We start from the raw sequence: 27,810 nt of genomic DNA, 5'->3' as shown, positions 1-27,810 counted from the left end.
TATTTCAATGTTGTCGAAACTGAATTTTCTTGTTAGTTAAAATGCGTTCAGTGAACTGAATCTGGTCAAAATGTACAAATCTTAATTTAAATTATTTTCATATTATTACCAAAGCATAAATTAAGTTTTTGGCAATAGTATTAAAATTGCATATAATGTAAAATGAACGCAGAACTTAAAGATGACACAGGAATTATGATCTATGAAATGTCAAAAATTATATTATGACATGACGATTTGACAAATCGCCGTTGTGATTGTTTCGAATTGAAGCTAATTGGAATATAGGAATTTAAAAATGGCTATTCCTGAATATAAACTAAGTTCTGTTTTGTGTGGCCATTCCATGGACGTTAGATGTGTAGCCACAACAAAAGAATCTTGTATACTTTCTGCTTCCCGAGATAGGACTGCTAGATTATGGCACCCGGAAGGGTCGGTATTAAAATGTGTTAATATAATTTTTTTTATACTTTATTTTATATTAATAATATTTATTATTCGTTTTTTTAAGGACTAAAGATTTCGTAAACGTAGTGACCTATAAAGGTCACGATAACTTCGTTTCTTGTGTTTGCTGGCTTCCACCTTGCGAAGCATTTCCTGAAGGACTGGTTGTTACTGGAAGCAATGATAATACTATACTAGGATATAATCTTCAGGATGGTGCAATTCAGATACATTTGAAAGGTCATAATAATGCAGTGTGTAGTGTTGCTCCAGGAAATGATTCAGGAATACTTTTGAGGTTGGTATTTGAGATTGCTTTTAAAAACCTACATTTATTATAGGTCTTTTCAGATTTGGGGGGTAGAGGAGGCCCAGGTGAACATTGTGATACTTAATTTTTTCCTAGTAATGCCAACATTATCATTGAGAAAAAAGACAAAAAAATTTGGTTCTTCACTTGAGTCAAATCAATTTTTCCCAGCCTTACATTTATCTAAAACCCAATATTTGATTTTCCTATATATTATGCTTTCATAAAAGGAAATTTTAGTATTTACTGTTTAGGGTTTTAACAAAAAATAAAACCAATTACATGTACTGTAATTTTTTGGTGGGTCTACTACTTTCCCCTGAAACCCAATATCCCTTCTGTATTTGGGTATTAAATTGTAAATTTGCTTTTGTGTTTCTTAAAAAATTCTACAAACCAGATTTTGATCCATCCTTATCCCAATACATGTTTATGTAAGGGTACATAACATTTTGTAAGAATGTAATCATTCATTCATAATAAGTGTATATGTGAAAATTACTGCCTTTTATTTGCCATGGCTGTAGTAACTGTATAATAATGTATTGAATAAGAAATATCTTATAATTAATGTATAAAAAAAATTCTAGTCTTCTAAATATACTTTGATTTTCATATCAATATTTTTCCAGTGCAAGTTGGGACAACACATCCAGGATATGGAATATCAACTCCCCACAAATGTCGCCAGTCCTACTCAAAGGTCACCAAGCTGCTGTGTGGTGTGTTATAGAATTGAGTAATGGAGTGTATGCCACTGCCTCGGCTGATAAAACTATCAAACTGTGGAGGAAAGATGGAGCTTTGATCAATACACTTTCTGGTAAGGAAATGTTACATTTAAATAAAACTAATATTTTTGGATTACCAAATGTTATTTTATTCTTCTTAAACTACATACTCCTGACGTTTCGGTTACTTCATAGCTTCCTTATGGATCATTCATGTGACCATTCACGGACAGACAAGATGAGAATATCTGTCAGTTGGTCTTGTTATTTTTCATCTCTGCCAACAATTTCTTAATTTTCTGGCATACCGCTCTATGTCTTGATGACTACACACACCACAGGACCTTGAGACACAGTAAACGCATTTAACATAGTAAAATAGCGCTTAGTAATCCTGAAATATTTTATTTTTATTTAAATTAATCCTCACAAAAGTCTTAAATCTCATTATTGTTAGATTAGTTTGAAAAAATATAGTATTTGTTTGTATTTTTTGTCCAATATAACTTCTAAATTATATTTTATAAGAAATTTCTAATTGAATATTGCTTGTTGATAAATATGTTTTCCATTTCTATTGATCTAGGTCATACGGACTGTGTGAGAGGCTTGACAGTAGCAAGTTCAGAAAGTTTCCTAAGTTGTTCCAATGATGCATCCATCAAGTTGTGGTCCAACAAAGGAGATTGCATCAACACATATTACGGACATTCTAATTATGTTTATGGGTGAGTTTCAACTATGATGCTATTTACATATTATTTGAATTAAATCTCAAGTGAAGGAACCTTGAGATATAATTAAAAAATGTACAAATTATAAAGAGTTACAGATTTTAAATAAAATAGTTAGTACAAATTTCAATCTTAGAATAGTTTTAGGTGTTGAGAAAACTTTGAAAATAAATGACACTTTTTATATAATACAGTTTGGGAAGCCTTCCCGAAGAAGCACAGACTTAATTGTCATTATATTAATAGTTATTACGTAACAAGCAATTGCTTGTGGCTTTGCCTGCATATTAAACTTATAAATTATGTACAATTATACATATACTAGAAGCAAAAGAAGTCATATTTTATAACATATTAATAAATAATTAAGTAATAGTTTTTTACGTATATTATTTTATATTTTTAATTTTTATGCTTTTCAGTATAAGCAGCAATCCTGAAAGCGGTATGTTTGCTAGTTGTGGAGAAGATGGCGCATTGCGTCTTTGGAGCGGTACTGAGAGTATTGCACTAAGGCTGCCCGCACACTCTGTCTGGAGTATAGCCTGCCTTAATAACGGAGATGTTGTCACTGGTATATTACTGATATATTAATAATATTTTAAATCTATATATATATATGAGGCTGTCTTTGTTCCTTACTGTTCTTATTTTGATATTTGTAAGGGAATTAATATTTAATAAAAAACTTCCCGTGATGTATAAACCCTTTATTTATAAAAGTAATATCAGGAGCACTTATAATGTAAATTCTCAAAGCTCATATAAAACATTAGTCTAACACATTTGATAAGCCGGGATTCGATGTCTAAAGCAAATGTATGGAGATGTGAATCAATTCTACTACCTTTGTGATATTAATATAACTATTTTATTTAAAAACACTTAACATTTTCAGGCTCTAGTGATGGCATCATCAGAGTGTTTACAAAGGATCCAGTAAGATTCGCTGACGAGACAACACTGAAAAACTATGAGGAAGATTGTAAGAAAATGATTGAAGCGTCACAACAAGAAATAGGAGGTTTTAAACTCTCAGAGTACGTTGATATTTTGAATCAACACACAATTATATATATGTATATTTATTAATTATGTTTATAGGTAAGATTTAGGACAAAGGTCTTAATACCCACAAAAATAATGAAGACAGAATAAACTTGATCACAGTATCCAATTAAATACGTATAAATAGTCCAAAAAAATATAATTCTTTGATGATAAACATTCATATATTTTTTTAACATATTAATTTAAAAATCGCATAAATTCTTAACAATTATGTAAGACTGTTCTAGGCCCCCTGGATAACTGATATTGGGAGCCTCGACATTTTTAATTGAAAATTAATGTTTTATATTAGATTTGCCAGACCGGAAGTCCTAATTAATTAATGTTTTATATTAGACTTCCCGGACCGGAAGTTTTACTGGAGCCTGGCCGCACGGATGGTCAGACGAAGTTGGTGCGGAGAGGGGCCTCAGTGAAATGTTACGCGTGGCGCGCTGCGGGGGGAACGTGGGAGGAGCTTGGTGACGTCATGGGATCCACGCCCCCCACACAAGGGAAAACCATGTACCAAGGACAGGTGGGTTTAAGCTATTAAGATATTTAAAGGAGCACTATATTGTATTTTTTTGTAACAATCATATGTATTATTAATTGAACCCAGGTAATGTTAGATTAAAGCTTTTTCAGGGACCGGTTATTAAGGAGCTAAGAATAACTACGAATTTTTTGTGGCGATGCTATTTATAACTGTAATTATCTCTCAGTTTTGTAATATAAAATTTGACTATATAAGAGAGGTTTATTTATCCTATCATTCAGGAGTATGACTTCGTGTTCAGCGTTGACATCAAGGACGGTGCTCCGCCCATCAAGCTGCCCTTCAACAAGACGGAGGACCCGTGGGTCGCGGCACAGGCGTTCATACACAAGTAAACCTACATAAGATATTAAAAATTAAAAAAATATATACTTTTAATGTTTACTGATATATATAAATAGTGTTCTGAGGAACATTTTTCAGTAGTCTAAATACTAAATGAAACTAGTGTTATTCGGATTTACTACGCGGATTTTATTATTTAAAAAACTACATAATCCCGACGTTTCGGTTACTTTGCAGCAACCGTGATCACGGGCAGACGAGGTGTCTGTAGTTTTTTAAATAATAAAATCCGCGTAGTAAATCCGAATAACACTAGTTTCATTTAAATGAATACTCGCGAAAATCTTAGATCTCATTAGTCTAAATACTATATCTATGTATATATTTTCTTAAAAAGGTATCTTGTAATTTATTTTTCTGTTCAGTAACTAATATATAGTTAACTAGTATAGATTTTTCCTAAGTGCGGGCATTTTCTAAGTATTAGATAATGTTTATCTCTTTGCTTATATCTTAAACACGCTGCTTGTAAATTTAACAACATGAATGTAATTTTTTTTAATTGTTTGATTGGTTGACCTAAAGTTGTACAAACACCGTCTCATTTATAAATTTAAAAAAAATATAATTCTTTAAATATAAGTACATATAAATAACTAATTTTATTTAAATCAATCACCTTCTTAATATCAATATAAAAACTAATAGAAATCGTTTTTCTTTACAGACATGAGCTGCCACAAGTATATCTAGAACAAGTCGCTAACTTTATAATAACGAATGCTAAGCTAGACTCCGTCCCAGCTTCTAGTAACGGGTGAGTGACCTATATAAAAATGGTACGATATGTTTTTGAAGTGAAACTTATTATGCGAGTTCTAACAAGGTTGCGTTGAACGTTTAACGCTCCTTGGTGGGTGGGGGAGGGGCTATAGAGCGAGAGGAAATGTGTTTCGTACCGTGACTCAACGCACTATTTACTAGTACTAAAGACAACAGTTGATATGGAAACAAATAAATATAAAAACTTCTTATAATTTTTTTGTTTCATCTTTTATTACTTTATTGCAACAGATTTTCGCTTGTAAAAATTATATAAAAATATTTTTTATTCGAAATTAAGTCACGCTTAATATTATTATTTATTTTACATAATGTCTGCCCGTGACCACGGTCGCTGTTAGGTGATAGAAACGTGATGTAAAAAGTTATATGAGCGATTTTCATCTGAAAAACATGGTTTTGTTAGTTTTTGTCAAGTTGTACTTTGATGTTCTGAAGTGTTTTGAGACCAAAGTCGTGATAACTAGCAGCGACATCTATAGTGTGTGTCACGTGACTTCAAACAAAACATCTGTAGAGCATCGATTATCAGAAACTACATGGAATTTCGTGATAAATTAGGTCGACATGTTATTCTAACATCTGAGCTGTAACACTTAGCAGCTTCATTCAGATACGTAATATTTTTGGATGAAACAAATTTCCATACATCACGACGTTTATTAGTAAGATTTATTAACATTTAAATATATTAAACTTTAATCGTCAGGTACGCGGATCCGTTTACAGGAGAGTCTCGTTACGTGCCGAGTTCAGCTTCCCCGGCGGGCCCTACCGGGGGGCTCCCCACTGTTTCCTCGGGGCCCCTCAAAGACCCCTTCACTGGCGAAGGCGCCTACACAACCTCCAGCAATGAGAAACCCCTCATACCTCATGATGCATACATCAGGTTTAGTATTTAACACCCTCGCTCTGGTGAATTAAATAATACTACACACTGACCGTCATGAATAGGCTATTTTAACTTCAATAGTATAATAAATCTCATTATGTTTGACATTCAGTGATAAAACTCACATACACACACAGAAAAAGTCACGGTAGCGTGTGTAATGTTTATTTTAAGTCAATAAATGCTTTTAATACAGTATAGCAAAAAAAAGCCTTTGTGCTTGAGTAATCCTCTCCGTATTAACTTTGGTTTTTGTTAATCGGTTCGAACAATTCTTTTTTCTTCGAAAAAAGTTTTCGCTTAGCTTATTTATATTACGATGATAAATAATCAGGCTTTAAATCATAAATAAATTAAAAAAAATATAGGATAATCATGATTTTTTTAAAGAAATCATAATTTATGGCAACTCCAACCGGGTTGAAATTAAATATATATACAAAATTATTAATGTACAATTTTTAATTCTATAATTTCTAACTAAAATTTGATTTAGGCATTACCTTAATGTTGCTTGTATTAAAAACCTTATTACAAGAACAATTATGTAGTCTTTCATGACAAAAATTCTTCAAAATTAACACTAGCGCCTGTTTTAAATCTTCCTCTGAGTTTACTCATTCAATGTAATTATTGTTATCATCACTTCCTTTTAATTATATTAATTTATTACAAAAAAAATATTCCTATCAGCTAAATACTTAATATTTTTATAGGTTTGATGCGGCAAATCTTAAGGCTATACATGACAAACTGAAAGAGTTCAACAGTAAAGTGGGAGACGGTTTGAACGCGTTCACAGACGAACAGATTGAAAATATTGTGAAGTTAGGAGAAATGGTGAGATGAATGAGTAAAAAGTTAGTGCTCTTGAAAGAAATTTTCATACAGTCAGTCTTATTATAAAATATTTTTTTCAGGACTGCACTTTCAATCCGGAAACCGTAACCCTGCTTAAGAAAATGCTAGAATGGCCCAAAGGTATGTTAGATCATTATTTAATATTATTATTAAAATTTAATTAAATTACTAGTTAACAGTATCAAGTATATATAATTCCTATGAAAATTTTTTATGACTTTTTTTCCTCCAGAAATTCTGTTCCCTGTACTCGACGTCACTAGATTGGCCGTAAGAAACAAAGATATCAACACTCAAATATTTGACACAACATATGGGCCAAACTTCGTTAAATATCTGCTGACATTGTTAAGTCCGGGTATGTGATAATTTCTCATTTGATAAATAATGTATAATATATAACCTTTAGATTAAAATAATTATAAAAGTACAGAATATTGCCAGTATTCTAAATTAATGTGATAATCTCAAAAACATCGGTATGATCGAAATGATAAATATTATTTGTTATATTATTTTGTATGGTGGCAACTCATTAAATATGTAAAATATAGACAATAAACCATAAAATATTCCTGTTATACATATATTAGTGGAATAAGTCTTAAAAAAAAAATACTGTGACACTTATGCTTATAAATTCAGAATTAAAATTACATTCCAAAACTGTATAGGTCTTAACAAAATTTTATATTTTATTCTCCGTTATGTTTTATTTGAGACTGTTGAACTGCCACTTATGGTATTTCCTATGGAATTTAAATAAGCTTATTATGATAGAATCTTGGTAGGTATATGAACGATAATAAAAGTTGTACTTCAAGTAATATCTAACTATTGTTATTAAGGCTGTACTATAATTTATCAACTAACTTGTCAATATGTATGTTCCAGATAATCTGTCACCCAACCAGTTACTCTCTATACGTGTGTTAGTGAATGCGTTCAGTGCTCTGTCCGGCGAGATGCTAGTACTGTCAGCTCGTGAAAGACTTCTGGAAACTATGAACATGCTCACAAACATCAGTAACAACGCCCAGGTGTTGCCAGATAATATTTATATCTAATAATTTTTCTCTCTAACAAATTATGTAATTTACTTGTTTCAGGAATGTTTTATTTCATATAGTAACACTATTCTGTATTTCTTACTAAATATGATATTATTTTTCTTTACAGATAGCTGCTATGTCACTACTCCTTAACTTGTCGGTAGCTCTTTGTCAGCAGCCAGATAATATAGACCTAGCAGATTCTGTTGTTAATTTACTCAACAAAATAACAGATAATGAGGCTTACTTCAGGTAATTATATTTACTTAAATTAATAATTGAAGTATCAATCTATGTAAATACCAATTTCTACAAATGTTTGTTCTAATTTCAGAGGTCTTGTTGCATTAGGCACTTTATTAGCGGAATCTCCAAACAAACTTATCATACAGACGAAGATTGTAACCAGCAATAATCTACATAACAGGTTGAAAAGAGACAGTTCCACAGAGATTCCCAACTTCAAGAAAATATCAATTTGTTCCCAACAAATATTAAGACTGTTATGAGTAAATCCAACCTTAACTTAAAGCAATAAGGCTGTTCCTTGGATAATTTCTTAATTTTGATTAATTAGAACGAATCGCAGGTTAGATCTCTCTGTTGTGGAGAAATACAACAATAGTATGTTTTAATTATTTATTTAAAGAAAATAATTTTCATTTTTATAAATAATATATCTTAAAGCATATTTCACTCAGCATGAAATGTGATCTGGCTTCAATAGCAAATACATTATTTAATTGTAAAATATTTTTCATTTGTAACTCAAAACTTACTCTATATGGTACATGATTATATATTATTATATAGTCTTCTCATTCCATATTAATTAATATCAAACAAACAAATACCTCCAGGATACACATTGGTTCAAGTAAATTAATGACAGTACCCCCGAATATAATGAGATTGTAACAATGAGTGTCAAATGTGATTATATATATGTATCTTAAAATAATATAAAATTGCATAGTGATTGTTCTAAAACATTAATAATTTTTTTTTTAATGTTTTGTAATTAAAATTTGTGAAAATTTTTATCAAGTTGTGTCTGGTAAAGTTTTAGGTCATGATTGATAGATACTATTTTTTCTTTTTCAATTCTTCAAACCTACGGTTCAGATCTTCGAAATCTATTTCGTCCGGCGCAGAGCTATCGTTGTTTTGATTGGTTGTATTCGAGTTGTTGCTGTGGGGCACAGACGGTAGAATCAGATCTGATGGTACAGACGGCAACTCGGGAAGCTCGGGGAAATAATTGGTTGGTTGTACGCGACGTGGCTGCGGTGTTGGAACGTGTGCCGGCTAAAACAATTATAAGTAAAATAAGTTTATATTGGTTTTATTATGAGTGATTATTGAAAAAAAAAATTGACAATTATCAACGATAGTCACATGGACTTGTTAGGAATAATTCAATATCAATACTATAAAACCGAATACAAAGCATACAACATTAACAAGTGTACAACAGGCATGTTCCAGAGGTATATAAATACAGTCTACGACTATAAAAAGGTTTTACTACGACAAAAAAAAAATACAAACTAAGGCTTTCCTAAAAACATTTCCGTATTTAGTGTCTTACATAAATATTGTGATAAAATAAAATACTATTTACCATATCGTGCGCAATGCTGTCGTAAGCGGGAGGCAGATTGTGCATTTCCTCCTGTGGGAATAGTTTACAATACATAATTACATTACAAAATTTTCAAGTACACTACATAACATACATTTAAAGCGTGCTAAGTCTAGCTGATTTAGAAATTATATAACTAAAAAGGTACATCTATTTAACTAGAGTATAAACTAAAATTATCAATATAATTATTTACAAGTATAAAATATGAAGTACCTGTAAGAAACTATTATTTAAGCTTCTTGAATCTACTCCTGGGGGAATGTTGTAATTTGTTTTGCTCGGTTCACCATAACTCGGAGTTGCTATGAACCCTCCTACCTTACCCCCTGACGGTACCTATAAAACGCGAAACATTATTCCTGCCATTTAATCAATGACACTGTACAACGCTAAATAAATCCTACCTTTATATTTTTTAGTAATCAAAATGTATATTTAAAATAATTAAAAACAATTTTGTCTAAGAAAATTACACAGTCAACTAACCTTTCAATTAAAAAATATCAATATGGTCAGTTAATGAGATAATTACTGATATTTTTTACTACTTACTGATGGATAATTAAATGGTGTCACAGTGGGCGGTGGTAGGGATGGCATTTGCGGCATTGGTGGTTGTTGCGGATATCCAATGAATCCCGGTGGGTTTGGTGGACTATTGATATCTATGAGCATTGCATCACGACCTATTAATACAAATAACCTTTAAAATTACAAATTTCATTTCCTGTAATATAAAAAAAAATGTTAATTCTAATACATGAGGTTACATTAAACTGTAACTCTGTGTTGTATCTTATAATATGCTATATTATAATTAATATAATAGAACCTTCTTCCTCTCTCATGACTTGTTCATCTGGTGTATACTCAACATTGTAGTTCTTTGCTATTTCAATTAAATACTTTTCTACCAATATTTTTGGTGGACTTTGCACAGACATCTTGTGCTTCAACTTATCACTAATGGTATTCACATTTTCACCCCTACACGCATCTGCATAAATTTTACCATATTTTGCTGTCAACAAATCTGATATAACCTTTAGTTCCTAGAAACAAAATTACATAATTAATATCTGGTAAATAGTCATGACAAAGGATGATAAAAAAATGATTGATTGTTTGAGAACAAAGGTTTTTTTAATTAAATTAAATTTCATTTAAAATTAACAGTACCTGGACATCAGTGTGCATCCTTGGTGCAACCCATATGAGGGTGGATATAGCTTCACTCAAACCATCATCAAGTTCTTTCATCTGAGTAACCAGACCAAATCTGGCCAGAATCAGGTCACAATACATTTCGACTATTTCCATAGCTTCTACCATGTAATCTTCTCTGTGATATAATTTAAAAAATTATTGAAATGATGAAACAATAACATGACAGACTTAAGTAATGTAATACGTACATAATAAAGAGTTTACTTTAATTGAATAATATTGTGTCATACCTGATTATATGTTCAACACGAATCTTGGCACGTTCACTTTTACCAGCAGCTATATATTCCGCAATTTCCTTACGAGCCTTTTGTGCTAGTTCTGTTTTCTTCTTCTCTAACAACTTCAGGCGATTTATAGCCAATCTTAGATGAGTTTTAAGTTTGGTATAATTTGGATTTGTTGAAAACATTTTATAATTTGTAATCTCTTTAGATATATTTATGTGAATCCTATGAGTAAGACTGGAATTTAATGAGATTGTTTGTATAGTTAAGTAGTATGAATCACTTCTCGGAATACAGAGTAAAGATTTTTATTTATTATTTTACTTACGTTGAGTATCTGTCACCCGGATTGATAAATGTCAGGTGTTAATTGTATTAAAATAATTGTTTGTTTTAAAGCTGCGAATTCTAGGTTTTTGGTTAACAGAATGTAAGCAGAATGATACTTTTAATGATAACATTTATCTGGGAATACTGTTAAAAAATAATATAAATTCTTTAGTTTATGACAATTTAGTATATGCGGAATTAACGATAGCAATACTCTTGTATTAATTCGGACTATTAAGCTTTAATAAACAATAACATCTTCCATCAATAACCTTGTATTAATATCCAATTTTATTGTAAAATTTCAAAAAAATTATAAGCATTTGTTACCGTTAATGACGAATTAATGTCTACGTCATCTCCGCAATGAAGATCGCGTAGATTTTATGGGATAATGCTTGATAAACCCATATTCTGAAGGTTTTAGAATGGAATCCGGATCGAGTAAGCAAATTTTTTAATTACTATTATCTATATCTATTGTAGAAAAATAATTTTAATTAGAATGCACATGTGGACGTTGAATGAAAAATAGTAAATGTTTTTGGTTGGTTATTACATGAAAGCCTCAATTTAAAATTGGCCAAGTCAGTAAGGTTTATTCTTTGATATAAAAGTCAATCCCCAAATTTTCACATTTTAACACTCTGTCTATCTTATCTTTTCTATCAATTTAAGATTTTTTTATGAACTTAATTATTTACACCAGTTTCAATTTTAAACTTGGTTAAACCAATTATATATAATTTAAATTTGTTTAAAATAACATGTTGTACGAATATATACACTTTGACATTATAAATCTCTTCCTTAAAAAATTCTTTGTAGCAAGATATTTAAGTTATATTTATTTATGTTGTAAACAATTCATTTCATAAATCGAGTATGTATAATTCCGAATGTACCTGCACTAAATCGTCGTGGAAGAATCGCGGTCGAGACAACATTGTGGCGTGAAGGAGAACTTGGTGGAGAGCACACAATGGTGGTGTGCCCGTCGTGGGCCACAGAGCGGTACGCGTTGACCGTTGTGGTGGGTCCCAACTTCTCATTTCCGAGTGTCATCGACGCCATGCTCAGCAGCAAGGAGGCTTGGACGCCATTAGCCCAAGGAAGGAAGATCGAGAGAGAAAAGGAGAGGCTGCGTCACTCGTAGACAAAGACGAATGAGTACGAGTAGGAATTACCTCCGCCTAGCCGCTCTTCCTGATGGTGTGGGGACACGCAGATCAGATTCGCACTTGGCCTCACCATCAACTCATGGGAGCACATTTGTATATCCTGTCCTGTTCGTCTCCCTACTACCACAGGGGACTGTCCCTAGGTCCCGAGCTTGTAGAAGCCCACAGCACTGTTACATAGGCCATGAGGTACCCCGGGGCGTTTTAGTGAAGGCTCGACGGAGTTTCCCGCCCGTAAAAAAATATGTATGTACAACTAAGCAACTGAAATACGATGAACTACGAAGTTACTGAACGGAAAGTCAATCATCAACCCAGAAAATATACAAACTGATGTGGCAGTGAAAACGATTACTTCCTTGATAGTAAATTTTAATTACGAAATAAAATATGAAAAATACAAATAATTAGAAGTTCATATTAAAGGTTCTCAATAAAATTAAAGCCGGTTAAAATAGATTAAAAAAAGAATGTTTTAAATATATATTAATCTGTCTATCCTTTGCCGCTCAAGGCTTCATTCGCATGAGATACGCATATACACATTCAAACATAATTAAAACTGTCTAGGGACCGATTTGGTGTGGCAAATATTCAATAAATTTAACTACACGTTAGCTTATTCTATTTTTCTTCTCATCAATAGAATTGGTGCTTAGAATAATTTTCTGAGTTTTTTTCTTGATGCGATTCTCCGCACAATATTTCATTCTATCAGCAAAAATAGTTTTTCACTGTCAAATCATAAATGCAAAAGGCGATTTGAGCTAATATAACTTCTGCGGACCAACTGCCTATAAAATATATGAAATTAAAACATTTTTATAAAATAACATTTTATTTTCTTATAATTACACATACACTTATAACTTAAACTACGGTTGCTAACATTAATTAAGTATTTAAAGAACGTAAAACACTTTAAAGACAGATCTTCGTAATTTTTTGTTAAACATTCATCAAAATTTATATTTTTAAGAAACACACTTTAAATGTTTACAAATTTGTTATTTATATTTTTAACATTAATTACAGTGTTACAACTGCTAGGTATACAACATAATATAAACATCAAATAAGGATAAACCTTGTTTACCGTAAAATTTCACAAGCGAAATCTGTATTTCTCTGATAAATTTCACTGTAATGTGTTCACTGCATATTTTCATATGAACATAAAGGAAAAAAATATAAAGTATTCTCAAAGACTTAATTAAATGTTAACTTAAAAGTAGGCAAAAAAAATCAAGGTTCCAAAGCTCGTTCACGTCTTATATTGTCGTGTATGAACTAGTTATTGTCACAATGAACATTATAAAAACTTTGTCTCAACAGATCTAATCGATATTCTAAAATACTGAAGTTTTAACGAGATAATAAAGTTACAGATTAAAAAACAATACAGCTGTCCAAAAAATACCTGTTAATACTGACAAATTACGAGTAATACTTAAAAATGAGCCGTAGCTCTTAACAATGTACTAAGCCTAAACATTCAGTCGTTAATTATATCAACGCTAGGTTTCTTCTCAGCTTTCTCCAGCGCGTTCTCAGCGTCATCGTGGATGACCACTGTCGTTGCACTAACGCAAGTACTATGGGAGTGTGTAATATTTGTGCGATTGCTGTCTGCTAAATGTTCTAACTCGTGACTCTCTAAGTTCGGCACAGCAGAACATATTGAACTTACACGTGAAATGGATTTGGTTTCATCGGCAGGCGTTTCTTTAGCGGAATTCCTCCCGAACAAATACAATAGAGAACATAGAAAAAATGTCGAATAAATCCAACTGACTGACATTATTAATGCAAGGAACGTCCCTATTTGTGAATAGGGGAGAAGATTCGAAAGTATTAAAAATATGCCAGCGAAACCTGTTGTGAGAGCAGCCGCTGCGGTAGGTCCTGATGATGCCGAAAGAGCGAATTTAACTCTTGTGGATTTAGGTCCATTAGAGTTTGTATAACTTAATGCATAATGCAGACTAAAATCTACAGCTAACCCTGCTGATGTCGATATTGCTATACTTTCTAATATATTCAACTTCCAATCGTTTAATACTAATATGGCTATTGTAACGGTCGACGAAAATATCATGGCCAATAGAGCACAGGAGCTGACTATAAAACTGAACGTTGACGGAACAAGTACCATAAAGCCTAAACCAGCTGACAACAGTAGAGCTACCACAGTACCACTTGCTAAGGTGTTTTGTAAGTCATAGAATTGAAGGTCAGATAGAAACCATCCATGCTTCATCCCCTCGGGAGCATTTTTCAATTCTTGAACCGTCCAGTTCTCGACTTGAAGATAAAAATCATCCATCTCCTTATATGACATCGAATAAGGTACGACACTTTCAAACTCGACGACCACTGCGGCAATGGTGGGGGGATTTGAACGTCTCAAGAATTTAGGACCGGCGACTCCAGGCATAAACAATTCGCGGGGTGTTTGGTATAAGGACTCCATAGCTTTTATGATGCAAAAGTTAAAAACTTCTGTATCGTAAGGAAATCGGGATGATTCGCAGCATGGCGATCTGTTAATCTTGTCGATATTATCTATGCACCTCCTACTCATATACGCTTTGAAACTTTCAATAAAGCAATTTGGCAAAAGAGGTCCCAAAGTTTGCTGATAAAACGGCTGCCTTTTTATTTTAGTACAGAACTCTAACAGCCATTTTTGTGAATTTGGATTTGAAATATTGAAACTTGTGTCAAAAACGAGTTCTCCTTTTGAGAAGGGATTCATGTGATCTCCATTGTCAACAGCCTGGACACCCCAAACCCATCTGAGAGGCATTTTAGCACCGATCTCTGTGTTGCGGCCGAATCTTTCGAATAAAAACTTTTCTTTGTAGTGAATATCATATTGTTCAAAAGGATGTGAAGATTGAAACAACTGAAACTGTTTAGAGTCTGGAAGTTGAAGTCCCGGATAGTAAAAAACGACTACAATACTGCCAATTCCTATAGCACCCAGAATCACTACTAAATATATGTGCAATCTCATTATACAAGTTATTATAAATCTATTTAATATAACTTTGATATCCTCACCAATCTCATTAACAGCATCACTAATTGCACCTAACAATGTCCATCTATTAATACATAATTTTACATCTAATATATATACTGATACTGGCAGCCAAGTGACCATAAGAAAAAAGTTGACTAATACTGCCGTCCCAGCAAAAACACTGAAACAATTAATCGCAGGAATGTAACTGATGTATGAAGCGTAAAATGCAATAGCAGTTGTCAAGGTTGTGATGAATATTGCAAGAATGGAGTGCTTTAAAGTTTCCGATAGTATTTGCACAAGAATAGTCTCGCCAGCACTGGATACATTTTTTATATTTTCTAAATCATCATTGTCACACACAATATTATCTTTAATAAGCTGCTTGCTGATCATATTCCAAACTTTTACATATAGGAAAGCATCATCAGCCCCAATACCAATCACAACGACTATCACTAATAAATTCATAAATGGAAAAAATTCCAAGTTAAAGACGTATACATAAAGAAAATATGCAACTCCAAGGGAGTATGTGATTGCGGTAAACAGCAAGATAGTGAGAAGTAGAGATTTGGTATAAATCCAAATGCAAATGAATACAAAAAGGCCTCCAAGGCCCATTAGCCAAGTGTCTTCTATTATCCACAGGTCAAATAAAGCATTTTTTAAACCAAAGTCAATTGCGGGCACCACAAGAGTTTCATAGGACCAACCAAAATTTTTTAGCTTCATGTAGTAAGGTAGGGTTGTGCCACTGCTGGGTAGTGGAAGAAAAATCATAACATTCTCGACAAATGTTTCCGAGAATGTTGGGGGAGAAAATGCTTTAGAGTCTATAATATAAAATAGTAAGTTATATACAGCATCGTACTGTGAACAGTAGCTTGGTACCCTGCATCTACCTAATTCGCATGACGCCATCAAAGTAAAGTTATGAAAGTAACTTGCACATTTTAATAAAATATTCACAACATTTTCAACATCGCTTTTTGTAATATTTTCACATGAATCCTTACCAGATATTAAAGCTATATAATTTGGCACACTCCATGTAGGACAGCAGAGTTCTTCTGAATGTAATGGTCGTTGGCATAAGTTGTAGAACTCTTCTTCACCCATTTCAATGAGCAGGGACTGCAATTGACACATTCTTTTAACATTTTCGAAAGAGAGCATTGATTTTCCATCTGTAGAAGACACCACCAAATGTGCATAATCAGCAACAGGTGCCCCACACACACCAGAGGCATAATTATGAAATACTACATTTCCAGAAGATTGCTGCATTTTAAGTATAGATTTCCATTGATTCCTTGTGTGATCTTTAAGAAAAACTGTATTTTCATCTTCAAAGGAAACATTTTTACCATAGCCCCAATGGACATGGCCCTTGCTAGCATTAAACTCTGGCGAATTAAACAATGTTTTCGCAAATCCAGTGTTGTTGTGCAACTTCTTTCTGTGTTTTTTTTTGGGATGTTTTTTGCCAGATCTTGATTTATCCTGTTTTTTCTTGTTGTATGTTTCATTCATTCGTATTTGATCTTCTATTTCCTTAGGATTAACTGCTAGCCTTTTAGAGGGTCGTGTTTCATCATTAAGATTTTCCCAAGCAATAAATCGGTGCGCTAATGTAGTCCCTCTTGTTTCAAAACCGACCACTGGATCGGAAAAGGATGGTATCTCGTGACATAATAGTGGAATGGCTGTCAGGACTGTCGATATTACTATTATAATAAAAAGGAAAAAGTAAGAGTAGCGAACAATAAACCTGGCATAAGCAGATAACATTTTTAATTATTACTTTCATTGATATCATATTTGTTTTCTCACTCCATTTTCCAGGCATGCAATTGACAAACATGTCCTGTTTTTGCCAGATATTAATCAAACAATAAGTATCCTTAGTAATATATTTAGATTCATTTTCATTTCTTGAACGAACTGTATTTAAACAAAACTCATGTCACAAGTGACAAGTAATTTTGATTCGTCGTATTGAATATAATCTTGAGTGTTTACTGGTAAAATTATAACCACTCTTCAGCTGTCACGTTATAAGATACAACGGTCCCAAAAATTAAATAATTTGTATATAATAAAATTGAAACAATTTTTTAGTGCTTTTGAACACTAAAAAATATAGTAGAAAACAATTATCTATTAAATTATTTACACACTCGTAAATATTTTTAGGTCTGAAATATTTTGCCCTATTTTTTTTTCTTTAACTGTTTCTATTTAAATATTTTATCGATAAAAGAAAATTAACTCGATAACTTTAATAGTGAAAGTGATAGAATTTATCCAGTTACAACATAATATGAACTAACTAAAAAAATCAATTTTAACGAAAAGAAACAAGTTGGTTTAATTTTAATAATTCCATGCAAAGAAAGAATAATTCATTCGTATTGTATGAACATTTATTTATATTTGTATGTAAATATTTTATGAATGGATTTTGGCTTTGACGGATTGTATCTTTTTTATTTTTTTTTTAAGGCTAATATAGAAAATAATATGATTGCTCGTTTCAATTTATATGAAATTTTGCACAATAAGATGTATTAATGATAATTATATATTTTTACTTCTAAATGAAGTCTATGATTGTAGGACCTTCATTTTATAAATAATAACACTCTATGGACTTCTTCACAAATACCTACTTTAAATCCTGGCAACATTACTTTTGTCTCTGACGTCTTGTGATCACAAGACTTCTCGGTTTTGAGCTTTCTGTCAAAGAAGAAATTGGAGAAAAAAAGGCCGTCCCTTTTGGGATCTTCAGGTTTATCAACTCCAATTGACCTCAAACTCCATCAAGATGAGATACTTTATGACCTACCTGTTTTTGCTGATCGTGGGGCTGGCGGTACCTATAGTTTCGATGTACTATCTTCTGTCTGGAAAGGGTGAGCAAATAAGTGTCGGATGGTTCTTGGAGAAGACATCCCCATATATGTGGGCATGCTTAGGAATTGCCATGGCCGTGTCTTTCTCTGTGGTCGGTGCTGCTATGGGCATTCACACGACGGGAGTGAGCATAGTAGGAGGAGGTGTCAAGGCCCCTAGGATTAAAACTAAGAACTTGATCTCCGTCATTTTCTGTGAAGCCGTAGCTATTTACGGTTTGATCACAGCAATCGTCCTTTCTGGTATCTTGGAGCAGTACAAGGAACCAGTCATCGACAAAAATATCGAAGAAGCGAATTGGATGGCTGGTTACGTGATGTTCGGAGCTGGGTTAGCTGTGGGCTTGGTAAACTTGTTTTGTGGTATCGCTGTCGGAATCGTGGGTTCCGGCGCGGCCTTGGCTGATGCTGCTAATGCTGCCCTTTTTGTCAAGATCCTCATCGTAGAAATCTTCGGATCAGCCATTGGGTTGTTTGGACTCATTGTCGGTATTTACATGACTTCAAAGGTCAAAATGGGCAACCAATAACTTAAGGAGAAAGTACAACTTGAAATTAAGTGTAAGTATAAAACTTCAAATTAATAATGTAGCCACTATATAGAGGAAAAATAGAGATTAAATTTGATAATACTAGCAGGGTTCAAATCTGAAGTCTTTGGAATGACTGTAATAGTAAAGCAACTTTGAATTATCATCGTCTTTCATTCTATATCAATTTCTTTTGTATTTTCATTCCAGCCTCGCTCAACAGTGTTATTACGATAATACCATAATTATAAAATTTTCATGTGTAAAAGTGATTACCATTCATCACTTTGTCTGCTACAGAAAATAATTAAATAAAATTTTGTGATACTATAAATAAAAAAATTATGTATAATTTACATATTTCTTCTATTGCCCATGATCTGTTTGTGTGTTTCTTCTGTTGATAATTTTAAACACTCCGTTATTGTTAATGAAGCCCCTGAGAATTTTTTTTTTATTGAACAACATACAAGGGTGTAAATATTTCTGGGCATATTGATATTTAAATGAAATAAATAATTGCCAGTATTATTCTACCTCTTCGGCTAACTAAATACAAGATGAGACGAGTAAGAGACGAGTGATTTTTGTATGATTGAGTAACTCCCAATCTAGTTTTTACCTTCACATAATACAAGATCTTGTGAACCAAACAATATTTTTTTGAAAAAGTATAAAAATGTACAGTCATAACATTTTTTTAAGATCTAATTATATTTATATCTATTCAAAGCTTTAACTTTTGTTATATTTTTATTATCTGTGTCAGTTTTATCGATTTATCTATGGTATTTTTGAAGCTCATGATTTTTGTGTTAATAATCAAAAATTTAGTTTATTTATTAACATACAATCACTACCTTACTATGACAATCAAAGCCTTTGTAGTTATTCTTATAATATTTTTTTTGTTTTCAGTTAACAAGCATTTTCCAGTTGCCCGTGCTAAAATAACCGAGAACCAACTTTGTTTCAATAAGTGTTGGAATTATCTTCAGCCACTGTTTGTTGTGTAATGAATAAGTTTTCCATATTTAATATTTGATCTTAGCACCCCAAAGAGCTCAAATGTTGTTTTAGCATATTTTTTTTTTGTTTTATCATTCTGTTAAAATGTCATGAACATTTTTTTTTCTTACACTAATTTCTCTTGTCAAACTCTTTCTAAACTTGTGCTAAGATCTTCTATTATGCTGATTTTTAATTTGGAGTGTTGTAGACAAAATGTAACTCATAGTAATGTGTTTATTATACCCTCGCAGCATCCTATTTTAAATTGACTAAATATTACATTAAATGTATTTATAGTCACTTTATAAAGGATTCAAACATTCCATGAAATGCCAATACATTTGTAAAAGCTTTGACTCATAATAGCCATGTGTGTAAATAAATGACACTAAAATTAGAAAAAAAAAAACTTTTTTGAGATGGTAACCCTATAGATGTCTGTTTGTATAAAGTTTAATCTGTTCTTATTATAAATTAAAAAAATCTATTTGAGGAATTCTACATTTTGAATTAGATGTCTATTTTATTAAATGAGTTATCCGTTGTGTAAATATAAGTTTTGCTTCCTTTTACGAGATATATACTAATTTATTGTATATTTAAATTCATATCCATAATAACTTAAATTTAGGTCTTATGCATGCCTTTCTGTATAGAATGTTATCATCTGGCACAAATAGTGGAACAAAATGAAATAATAGAAAAGTATTATGGTATCAGCCTAAGAACTGTTTACTTACTGCGTTTATAAGTTAAATATATTTGTGCAAATGTAGATATTATGTATGTTGATGAATAAATAGATAAAAGTTATGCATTTTTATTTGTCATGTGATGACCTTATTTTAGCACAAGTATCGAAACATATTGTGGAATCCTAACGAGAGGACGCCTGTTCGGATTCATATAAATCTAGAAAAAAGAGCTATTAACAATAAGTATATATTACTTTTTGTACCGTAGAATAATTAAATAAATAATTTGTATTCCATGTGAAATTTGTTGCCACCATTTAGTTGTTGCTTGGAACTTTACAAATAGAGACTGCGCTAAGCGGCCATAGTTATCAATAATCGTAAATAGACGTAAATGATTAGCACATTGAATGTACCTCAGTCGTTATAACCTGATTTGTATTTATTTATATTGCTTTCCTAATACACTACTAAACTTTAGTGTATTTCGAATCACAAGTATGTGCTTATACACGCTTCTTTATGTCTCTGCTGTAGCTGTATAAATGGATTCTTCCAAATTGTTATTTTATAAGAAATAAAACCAATTAGCAGTAAAATATTTTTTATTTCAATATAAAACAGTTCCGACGCTACATGTAATAATTATTGTACTGCTACATATAAAAAATACAAAGCGGAATGTAAAAATGAGAATCTGCGGTGACAAATAAATATTTTTTAAATTGTGTTTCTATAAATTTTATTATCTGTATCATTCAATCAAATATAGATCAATCTAATTTCTGCATTACACTTAAAAGTCTTTGAATTCAAATTTAAATTGCATTTCTTTATATATATTATCTGTTGTCAGGCTAATGAATTAATCACAGCTAGCATTGTCGTGTCTTTTTTTAAATATTTCGATGGGGTATATTTAATTAAAAAGTCTCTATAACTACATTTAATCTTCTGTCACTACGTTCTATAGATTAGACTCCACTTAATTCAAAGAATTTTTTATATTTTTTTATTCTAAGGGATTTTTTGTGAAAAAAATTGAATGAACAGTAAGTATGGTATTTTGCGACAATAAATATTTTTTTTAATGCTAAAGGGAATGTGCCAGTAAAGCTTTTATTAAACTTATAATTATAAAGTACTTAAACAACTAGAAAGTGTAAAACTTTGTTTTATTTACAAAATAGGTGGACTCTTCGTTTCAACGCTCAAACGCACAGAACACTCTTCACGGTACAACACTATATACATAAATTGCAATCATAGAAAATTTATATTAAACATGTCTGATGAAAGATGTGATCCTAAAACTTAAAGAATACAATCTATAAGTTTTTGCTGCTACATAGAAAAATATTTTTGTATTTTAATAACATTTTCCTATCCAATTTATTTACATACAATCTAGCAAAGTTTCCTTTGAAAGCACGGCATATAATTGTTATCAATTATTGTACACCCCTAGAGGCAAATTATAAAAATATTAACGTTTTTTTGCGTCAATGATTTACATTTTTATTTTATAGCGAATAAAGGCCAACTAATGGTTACATACAACAACAGCATTTATAGAGGTTTATCTAAACACATCTCTACAATATTATAATTTATATTTCAGGCTAAATTATATGAAGACCTTACCATTTTGATATAGTCATGTAAATTAAAGAAACTTCTATTTATAAACATTTTTGGATTAATCTTATGGATTAAAAACATTATTTACTAAATTATTATATATTTATAAAATGGCAATTATTCTACTTAAAGCATAGACAAAAATTTAAAATGAACAGCCGTTATGCTACTTATGGCAGTGAACACTGAATAATGAAACAGTCTTTGCAAATAACATCTAAATTATTTTGTAAAATTTTACAATTACGAAATAAAATAAATTAATTAACTAATTGAGATTCATTGGAAATCTTGTACTATCTTTTCTTAAACTCTTGTTTCTGCGTCATCTTCGTTAGTAGATTTCCTTGAACAAATTATTTATTCATACATATTGTTTTTATCTTTAAATATTATTAAAGTGGGCTTGGGTTATTAAAGCTAGCTCTACAACAAAAACTACATAAAACCATTATCGATTAGAATACATGTATCTCGTCTTCACCAAAATACACCCACAAGCGTTGTAACACAATGCTAATTTAACATCCCACTACTATTATAATTGGTGGGGACGTTACATATTTTTTTTTAGTAGCAACCTCTTGCACAAAAACCATAAATCTAACTGTATCGAGTACTTATAATAATATGGAGAGGCGTCCGACCCGAAATAATTACATATATTTTTTTTTATAAAATACATTCAGTTCACAACTTATCGCAACAAACAAAATAATGCGATATAAACATTATTCTCTGTTGAAAATGTCAAAGAGTGGTTACTAAAAATCATAGTGTTATAGATTTCAACATCAAATAAGTGCATTGACGTGTATCCGAACACATTTGAAGTCTGTCAAGTACGATTTTGCAGACGATCAAATGAAATATGGATAGGTTTTGGTGTTCTATTAATATAATTGTGCAAAACCCTGAAACCGTTCCTGTCTAGGTTGATGATGCAAACTCTTATTATATATATACTAAAAATAATTATATGTTACCTCCTCCCTAAGATGATTGATGATTTTGCGCGTGACAACACCACCGGTTAGCAAAGCAAAAGATGATTTTACAATGAGTGTTTCTCATACAACCTCCACCATCTATTAACAGTCGTGTATAGTAAAATAAAGCTAATTTTGAAATTGATTTAGACGAATAATAATTGAAACCAAATATAACTGAATTATTTTAATATCATGTTATAAAACTTATCTTCATTTTGTTGGTTATTTAATTATTATTCAACCAAAGATTCGTTCGTGTAAGTGATTAATATTAATTTATATATTGCTATCATCAGTATGTTATATAAAAATGAATTTATATGAAGATATGTTTAGAGATGAATCTCTGAGCATATCTTCTTTTTGCTACAGATATATAAAAAAGATAAGATACTTAATCAAATTTTATGTATCTTAAAGATAAAATTTGTCTCGTAAAATAAAAAATTATTGAAGGTGTTAACAAGTTTTATTAGTGTGTTCAAAAATAAAAAGTTACGTGAAGAGGGAGTCTTTACTTTTGGATAAATTAACGTATCGTTGAAAAAAAATATAATTTTAATTTAACACATTTCATACTTACTCGCTCGTTTCCCCCATACTAGCGAGTGGCGCCCCCATTGGTTGCTGACTGTCACCTGAATACAGCGAAATAGGATTATTGATATTATAGTATTAAATAACATTAATAGATTTACGATTCAGATTAAAATATAATAAAAGAGTTAAATCTCTGTTTTTATTTTATATAACTGACCTGTGTCACCGTTGAGTCGTTGTGGCGTGTGTGCGTGGTCTTCTTCCGCTAAAGAGAAGCAGATAAATAAAAAGCAACTTCAATAAGCATCGTGTGAGCAACGAAACAAAAATAAAACGCACAAAAAACAAAAATAAACAAATAATTTTATGTGAATGCAAAACAAACTATTCTGTACCACATGTTATACTACAGGTTCTACTAAGGTACTTGAGGCACACCAACCTGTATAAGGGAACAGGTATTTATCGTGAGGATGATGTTTATCAGATCCATCTGACATTCTGTCGTTGTAATCGTAATGGCCTTCCATTTTCCTTTGATAGTCGTTCTTCAACATGGTAGCTATCCCGGAATCCCGGAAGTCACGGGGCGGGTACGCGTCGTGCTCTCTAGCCGTAACGCTGGAATCTCTAAAATCCCGGGATCCATAAACACTGGGTTCCGTATTCAAGTATTTGGTGGGACTGTATCCATAATCGGAGGTGCGAGACGACAAATAGGTCTTTGAGCCGTAAGGATTACTTGGAAGTCTGAACATGGTCGGAGAGATCGGATACGTCGGATCATACGGCATCTGTTTCTCCGTTTCGGTGCTCATGACCCCGTACATCAGTTCGTCTTCTATTACACCGTATCTAACCAAAACACAATTTAAAGTTAATATTACGTTTCACATTAATAGTCTGGTGATAATTTTAAATAAATCAAGTAGGATCTTTTCGTTTGTTGGGACTGTCTGGACTCTGGTGTAAAATCTCGACTGCTGCCAATTTTATTTTTATTTTAACTGCTTATTTTATACGAAGATATAACATACAATAGGTAAGAGTTACAGTTTTTGATGTTAAATTTAAGTATGAGTGAAATAGGACTTTCTATGAGTTAACAGAATATATACCTTATTTCTCTAATCATAAAGGCGAAATCATTTTCATCGAGTGCATCTTATGAATATAAGAATAATTCCGCTACTAATGAAATAATACCTGTTATCGAGCGGTAGTCTGCTGGCGTCCACGCTGGCCACGTAGGTGTCGTGAACGTTCTCGAGTATGGATGGTTTGAGGCGATGTCTCATCTGGTACACGTCGGATGTGAGGTCAGGGGTCGGCAGGGGGTGGGGGGAGGGTGTCGCCTCCCCTCCACGCATCTCCTCCGAACCAGTCTCTTGGGACCAACGATTTGGTTCTACAATATAGACGTTTATATATGAAACGTTACATTTTATACCCACAGCGGGACCTCTCATGTATGTTTTGGGTATGTGATAACAACAGAGTAATAATTCGTTATGTTATATAATACAAACCCTCTCTTATATGCGGCTGCCAGCGAGGAGTGATCGCTAAGGGAGCGCCCTCAGTGATGTTCGGAAGGTAGCTGGTGTTGGCGCCGCTCGGAGCTCGGTCTCCTGAATAATGAACATTATACAACACGACATTCTCAACGATACATTAAAGCTAGATGTTAAGTTAACAACGTTTTAATGTTTCAGGAGTCGTGCGTTAATGATAGCGTTAGGAGAAGTTTATGAAGGAAATTCGAGGCAGTCGCAGAAGCGAATACGGAGGCGGATATAGCGAGGATGAAGAAGGTTAACGGGAAATGTAAGATCTTGTATGTGGGAGTAAGGTGGCGTAAGTGTAGTGTACTAACGCAGTGCGGAAGGCGGGTGCGAGGAGCGGCGGGAGGCTGTGTCCTCGTCGTCCGACGAGTGGCTGGAGGCGAGCTCCAGGCTGCGAGCGGAGGCCTCGCTCTCTGTGTCCGAGTGATCACCACCCTCGTCACCAGAACGGGACTTACGATGACGGCTACCGTCTATATAAGGGTTCGTATTGATTACATACGATGTGCAATAAGGAATAGTATTTAGTTAATGTCTTGAGTTTTATCATAAATTCTTTTTTAAATATAAGGATAATTTTTAAAAGTTATTTCTTAGACGTGAACTATGTTTTTCAGTTTATTTTCAGTAACCGACCCACAGGAAATCGAGATGATAATTTTTGAATTAAATCATTTTGTATGAATCTAACCATCTTTCCTCGTGTGTAGCGAGGAATCGAATCCTCTCAAGTAGGCCGGCATGTCACTGGCGCTAGTGTTGTAGTTGGACGTTGATGTGCTTGTGTGACGAAGTTGACCATCGCTGCGACTGGAACAAAAAATATATAACATAAAGGCTAATAAAACGTGCATAAAAATAGGTTATTAAGATTTGTCATAGCTAGTTATATTATGAAAGAGTGTGTCTCGGTGTCTGTAAATCTTAAAGTCCAAAAATACATGAACATAGAATGGACAATTTTGGATGTGAATATAAGGCAAAAGCTCCTCCTCAAGCTCCTCTCTCTACCTAACCAATTATTTATGTTCGTCACCTGTAAGGACTGGAGCTCGTCTTCGTTGTTGATCGTGACGTGGTCGAGGAGGCGGAGATGCCTATGTTGCGAAGTTGACGTCCCTCCGTACTGCTGTGGTAAGCCAACGCGGATCTGAACAAATTAATGTTCCAATAGAAATCACGCCTTTACACTAATAAGGTTGGCAGATAATATTAAAAAGTCATTATATGTATTAATTAGACGAATTAAAAAAAAATATATATATATATTTTTGTACGGAACTAAGGATTCCATTTTGAACCTTACTTTTTTTATAAGGAAGATATCAATTAATAATCATTGTCTATCTTCAAATAATAATATTGTTTATGGATGGTAAGTAATTTGTTTTGGGTGACACTTGCTTTGCTTTATATATTCATACCTATTAACTTGGGATAGATTTTGTGCGCTCGTGCTGATGATGACTGATGTATCCACTGGAGGCACTTTCTTACCCAAGCACCGCAGCATGGTCCTGCAAAATGTTACATTATGTATAAAAATTTCAAAAACAATAATCAGTAACTGCGTGAGTACGTAAATACATAATGGACTATGTTTAATGGTGTGTCCATATATGACCTGTTAAAAAATAAGTAAGATTCGAATGAAGTTGGATATACTGGTGCCATGAGAGTGTCGTGGAAACATAAACAAAATAAAAACAATCTACGAGCAAAGTGAAGTAAAGTACCTTTTAAGATTATCTCTAACGCGCACGTTGAGAGCAATGTATCCTAGAGTCGCGGCGGCGGCGTGCAATGCGACCGCAGCCGCGAGCGCGGAACTGAGCGCGTCCCGGCGAGAACCCGCTTCACTGCCTAGGACCAACGCACTCGCCCAGGATACCACCAATAACGGTAAACATATGATACTCACGCCCAGCAGCAATCTTAAATATTAAACAGATTTATAAAATATACGTAATCATACTTAATGGGAAAGTTCACGCCAACGACACCAGATAAAACTTGTAAATAGTGACTTTTTAGTATCTTTACAGTTTAATTTTATTCCTTTGTCATAAAAAGAGTTAATAATTAAAAGTAAAATGCAACGCCAATTTCGTCACACTGAAGTTCTTCATCTAGCAAATTGCAGCAGTTAATAATTGCTATAATATCACAGTAGATGTACCTCAAGTTCCCAAATCCTATGACGTGGTCCCTGACAGTGAAGGCAGCTCTCGTGGCGCCCGCGAGTAGGACGAGCGCGGCTGAAGCGTACAAACCCGCCGGTATCACAACCCACCACACCACAGCCTCGTGACAACTCACCCAACAGCTAAAGAAATATCACTCCATAATAAAATACACAAATGTTAAACCATATCAACATCATACAGCTATAGCAGATGATAGTAGTCAGTTAGTCACTATCTAGTTAAGTTTAGTATGCCTTAAAACATTTTTTTTTAGATTTTCATAAAAATCGTCTGTCCATAAAAATTGTGTGTCACAAG

At 32.7% G+C, this 27,810-nt stretch overlaps 5 protein-coding genes across 8 annotated transcripts in view; 2 read left to right on the top strand and 3 right to left on the bottom strand.

The window, feature by feature from the left end:
- Window positions 1–235: 235 nt before the first annotated feature.
- Window positions 236–8,518, top strand: LOC116765659 (phospholipase A-2-activating protein). Its single transcript, XM_032655223.2, has 16 exons — window positions 236–435; window positions 515–748; window positions 1,393–1,583; window positions 2,078–2,219; window positions 2,648–2,799; window positions 3,124–3,265; window positions 3,633–3,813; window positions 4,056–4,165; window positions 4,847–4,936; window positions 5,672–5,851; window positions 6,571–6,694; window positions 6,775–6,835; window positions 6,948–7,073; window positions 7,610–7,755; window positions 7,895–8,019; window positions 8,102–8,518. Exons 1-16 carry the CDS (start codon window positions 299–301, stop codon window positions 8,274–8,276), a joined length of 2,316 nt encoding a protein of 771 aa, XP_032511114.2. The 5' UTR covers window positions 236–298; the 3' UTR covers window positions 8,277–8,518.
- LOC116765873 (IST1 homolog) lies at window positions 8,393–11,278 on the bottom strand. Of its 2 annotated transcripts, XM_032655500.2 has the most exons (8): window positions 11,198–11,278; window positions 10,873–11,106; window positions 10,595–10,757; window positions 10,248–10,467; window positions 9,968–10,101; window positions 9,629–9,751; window positions 9,392–9,442; window positions 8,393–9,075 (listed from the first exon to the last, which is right to left on the bottom strand). In XM_032655500.2, exons 2-8 carry the CDS (start codon window positions 11,052–11,054, stop codon window positions 8,854–8,856), a joined length of 1,095 nt encoding a protein of 364 aa, XP_032511391.1. In that variant the 5' UTR covers window positions 11,055–11,106; window positions 11,198–11,278; the 3' UTR covers window positions 8,393–8,853. The 2 variants fall into 2 exon arrangements, with proteins under 2 accessions (XP_032511391.1, XP_032511390.1); XM_032655499.2 differs by lacking the exon at window positions 11,198–11,278 and having other exon boundaries at window positions 10,873–11,175.
- Window positions 11,279–13,199: 1,921 nt separating this feature from the next.
- LOC116765636 (protein dispatched) lies at window positions 13,200–17,427 on the bottom strand. The gene has a single exon (XM_032655189.2). It carries the CDS (start codon window positions 17,203–17,205, stop codon window positions 13,876–13,878), a length of 3,330 nt encoding a protein of 1,109 aa, XP_032511080.2. The 5' UTR covers window positions 17,206–17,427; the 3' UTR covers window positions 13,200–13,875.
- A 674-nt stretch (window positions 17,428–18,101) lies between these two features.
- On the top strand, window positions 18,102–20,686 carry LOC116765576 (V-type proton ATPase 21 kDa proteolipid subunit c''). The gene is made up of 2 exons (XM_032655092.2): window positions 18,102–18,893; window positions 19,781–20,686. Exon 1 carries the CDS (start codon window positions 18,245–18,247, stop codon window positions 18,860–18,862), a length of 618 nt encoding a protein of 205 aa, XP_032510983.1. The 5' UTR covers window positions 18,102–18,244; the 3' UTR covers window positions 18,863–18,893; window positions 19,781–20,686.
- Window positions 20,687–21,155: 469 nt separating this feature from the next.
- Window positions 21,156–27,810, bottom strand: part of LOC116765803 (protocadherin-like wing polarity protein stan) — a 93,872-nt gene continuing 87,217 nt past the window's right edge. Inside the window, exons 46-58 of one of the 3 annotated variants that reach the window (XR_009752733.1) lie at window positions 27,486–27,632; window positions 27,043–27,240; window positions 26,731–26,823; window positions 26,343–26,456; window positions 25,998–26,116; window positions 25,618–25,779; window positions 25,271–25,372; window positions 24,948–25,149; window positions 24,184–24,596; window positions 23,959–24,006; window positions 23,785–23,839; window positions 23,196–23,297; window positions 21,156–22,555 (exon numbers count right to left, since the gene is read on the bottom strand). Coding sequence is in view for 2 of the 3 variants with exons in the window: in XM_061521952.1 (XP_061377936.1) it covers window positions 22,516–22,555; window positions 23,785–23,839; window positions 23,959–24,006; window positions 24,184–24,596; window positions 24,948–25,149; window positions 25,271–25,372; window positions 25,618–25,779; window positions 25,998–26,116; window positions 26,343–26,456; window positions 26,731–26,823; window positions 27,043–27,240; window positions 27,486–27,632 (1,693 nt within the window). In the remaining variant the exon portion in view is untranslated. The remainder of the gene's footprint in view (window positions 22,556–23,195; window positions 23,298–23,784; window positions 23,840–23,958; window positions 24,007–24,183; window positions 24,597–24,947; window positions 25,150–25,270; window positions 25,373–25,617; window positions 25,780–25,997; window positions 26,117–26,342; window positions 26,457–26,730; window positions 26,824–27,042; window positions 27,241–27,485; window positions 27,633–27,810) is intronic. The other 2 variants (XM_061521952.1, XM_061521953.1) reach the window with 2 other exon arrangements.

The sequence above is a fragment of the Danaus plexippus genome, chromosome 11, assembly GCF_018135715.1.
Source record: "Danaus plexippus chromosome 11, MEX_DaPlex, whole genome shotgun sequence".
Lineage (NCBI taxonomy): Eukaryota > Metazoa > Arthropoda > Insecta > Lepidoptera > Nymphalidae > Danaus > Danaus plexippus.
The sequence above is the reverse complement of the archived record's forward strand: the minus strand, read 5'-3'. Positions and strand labels throughout refer to the sequence as shown.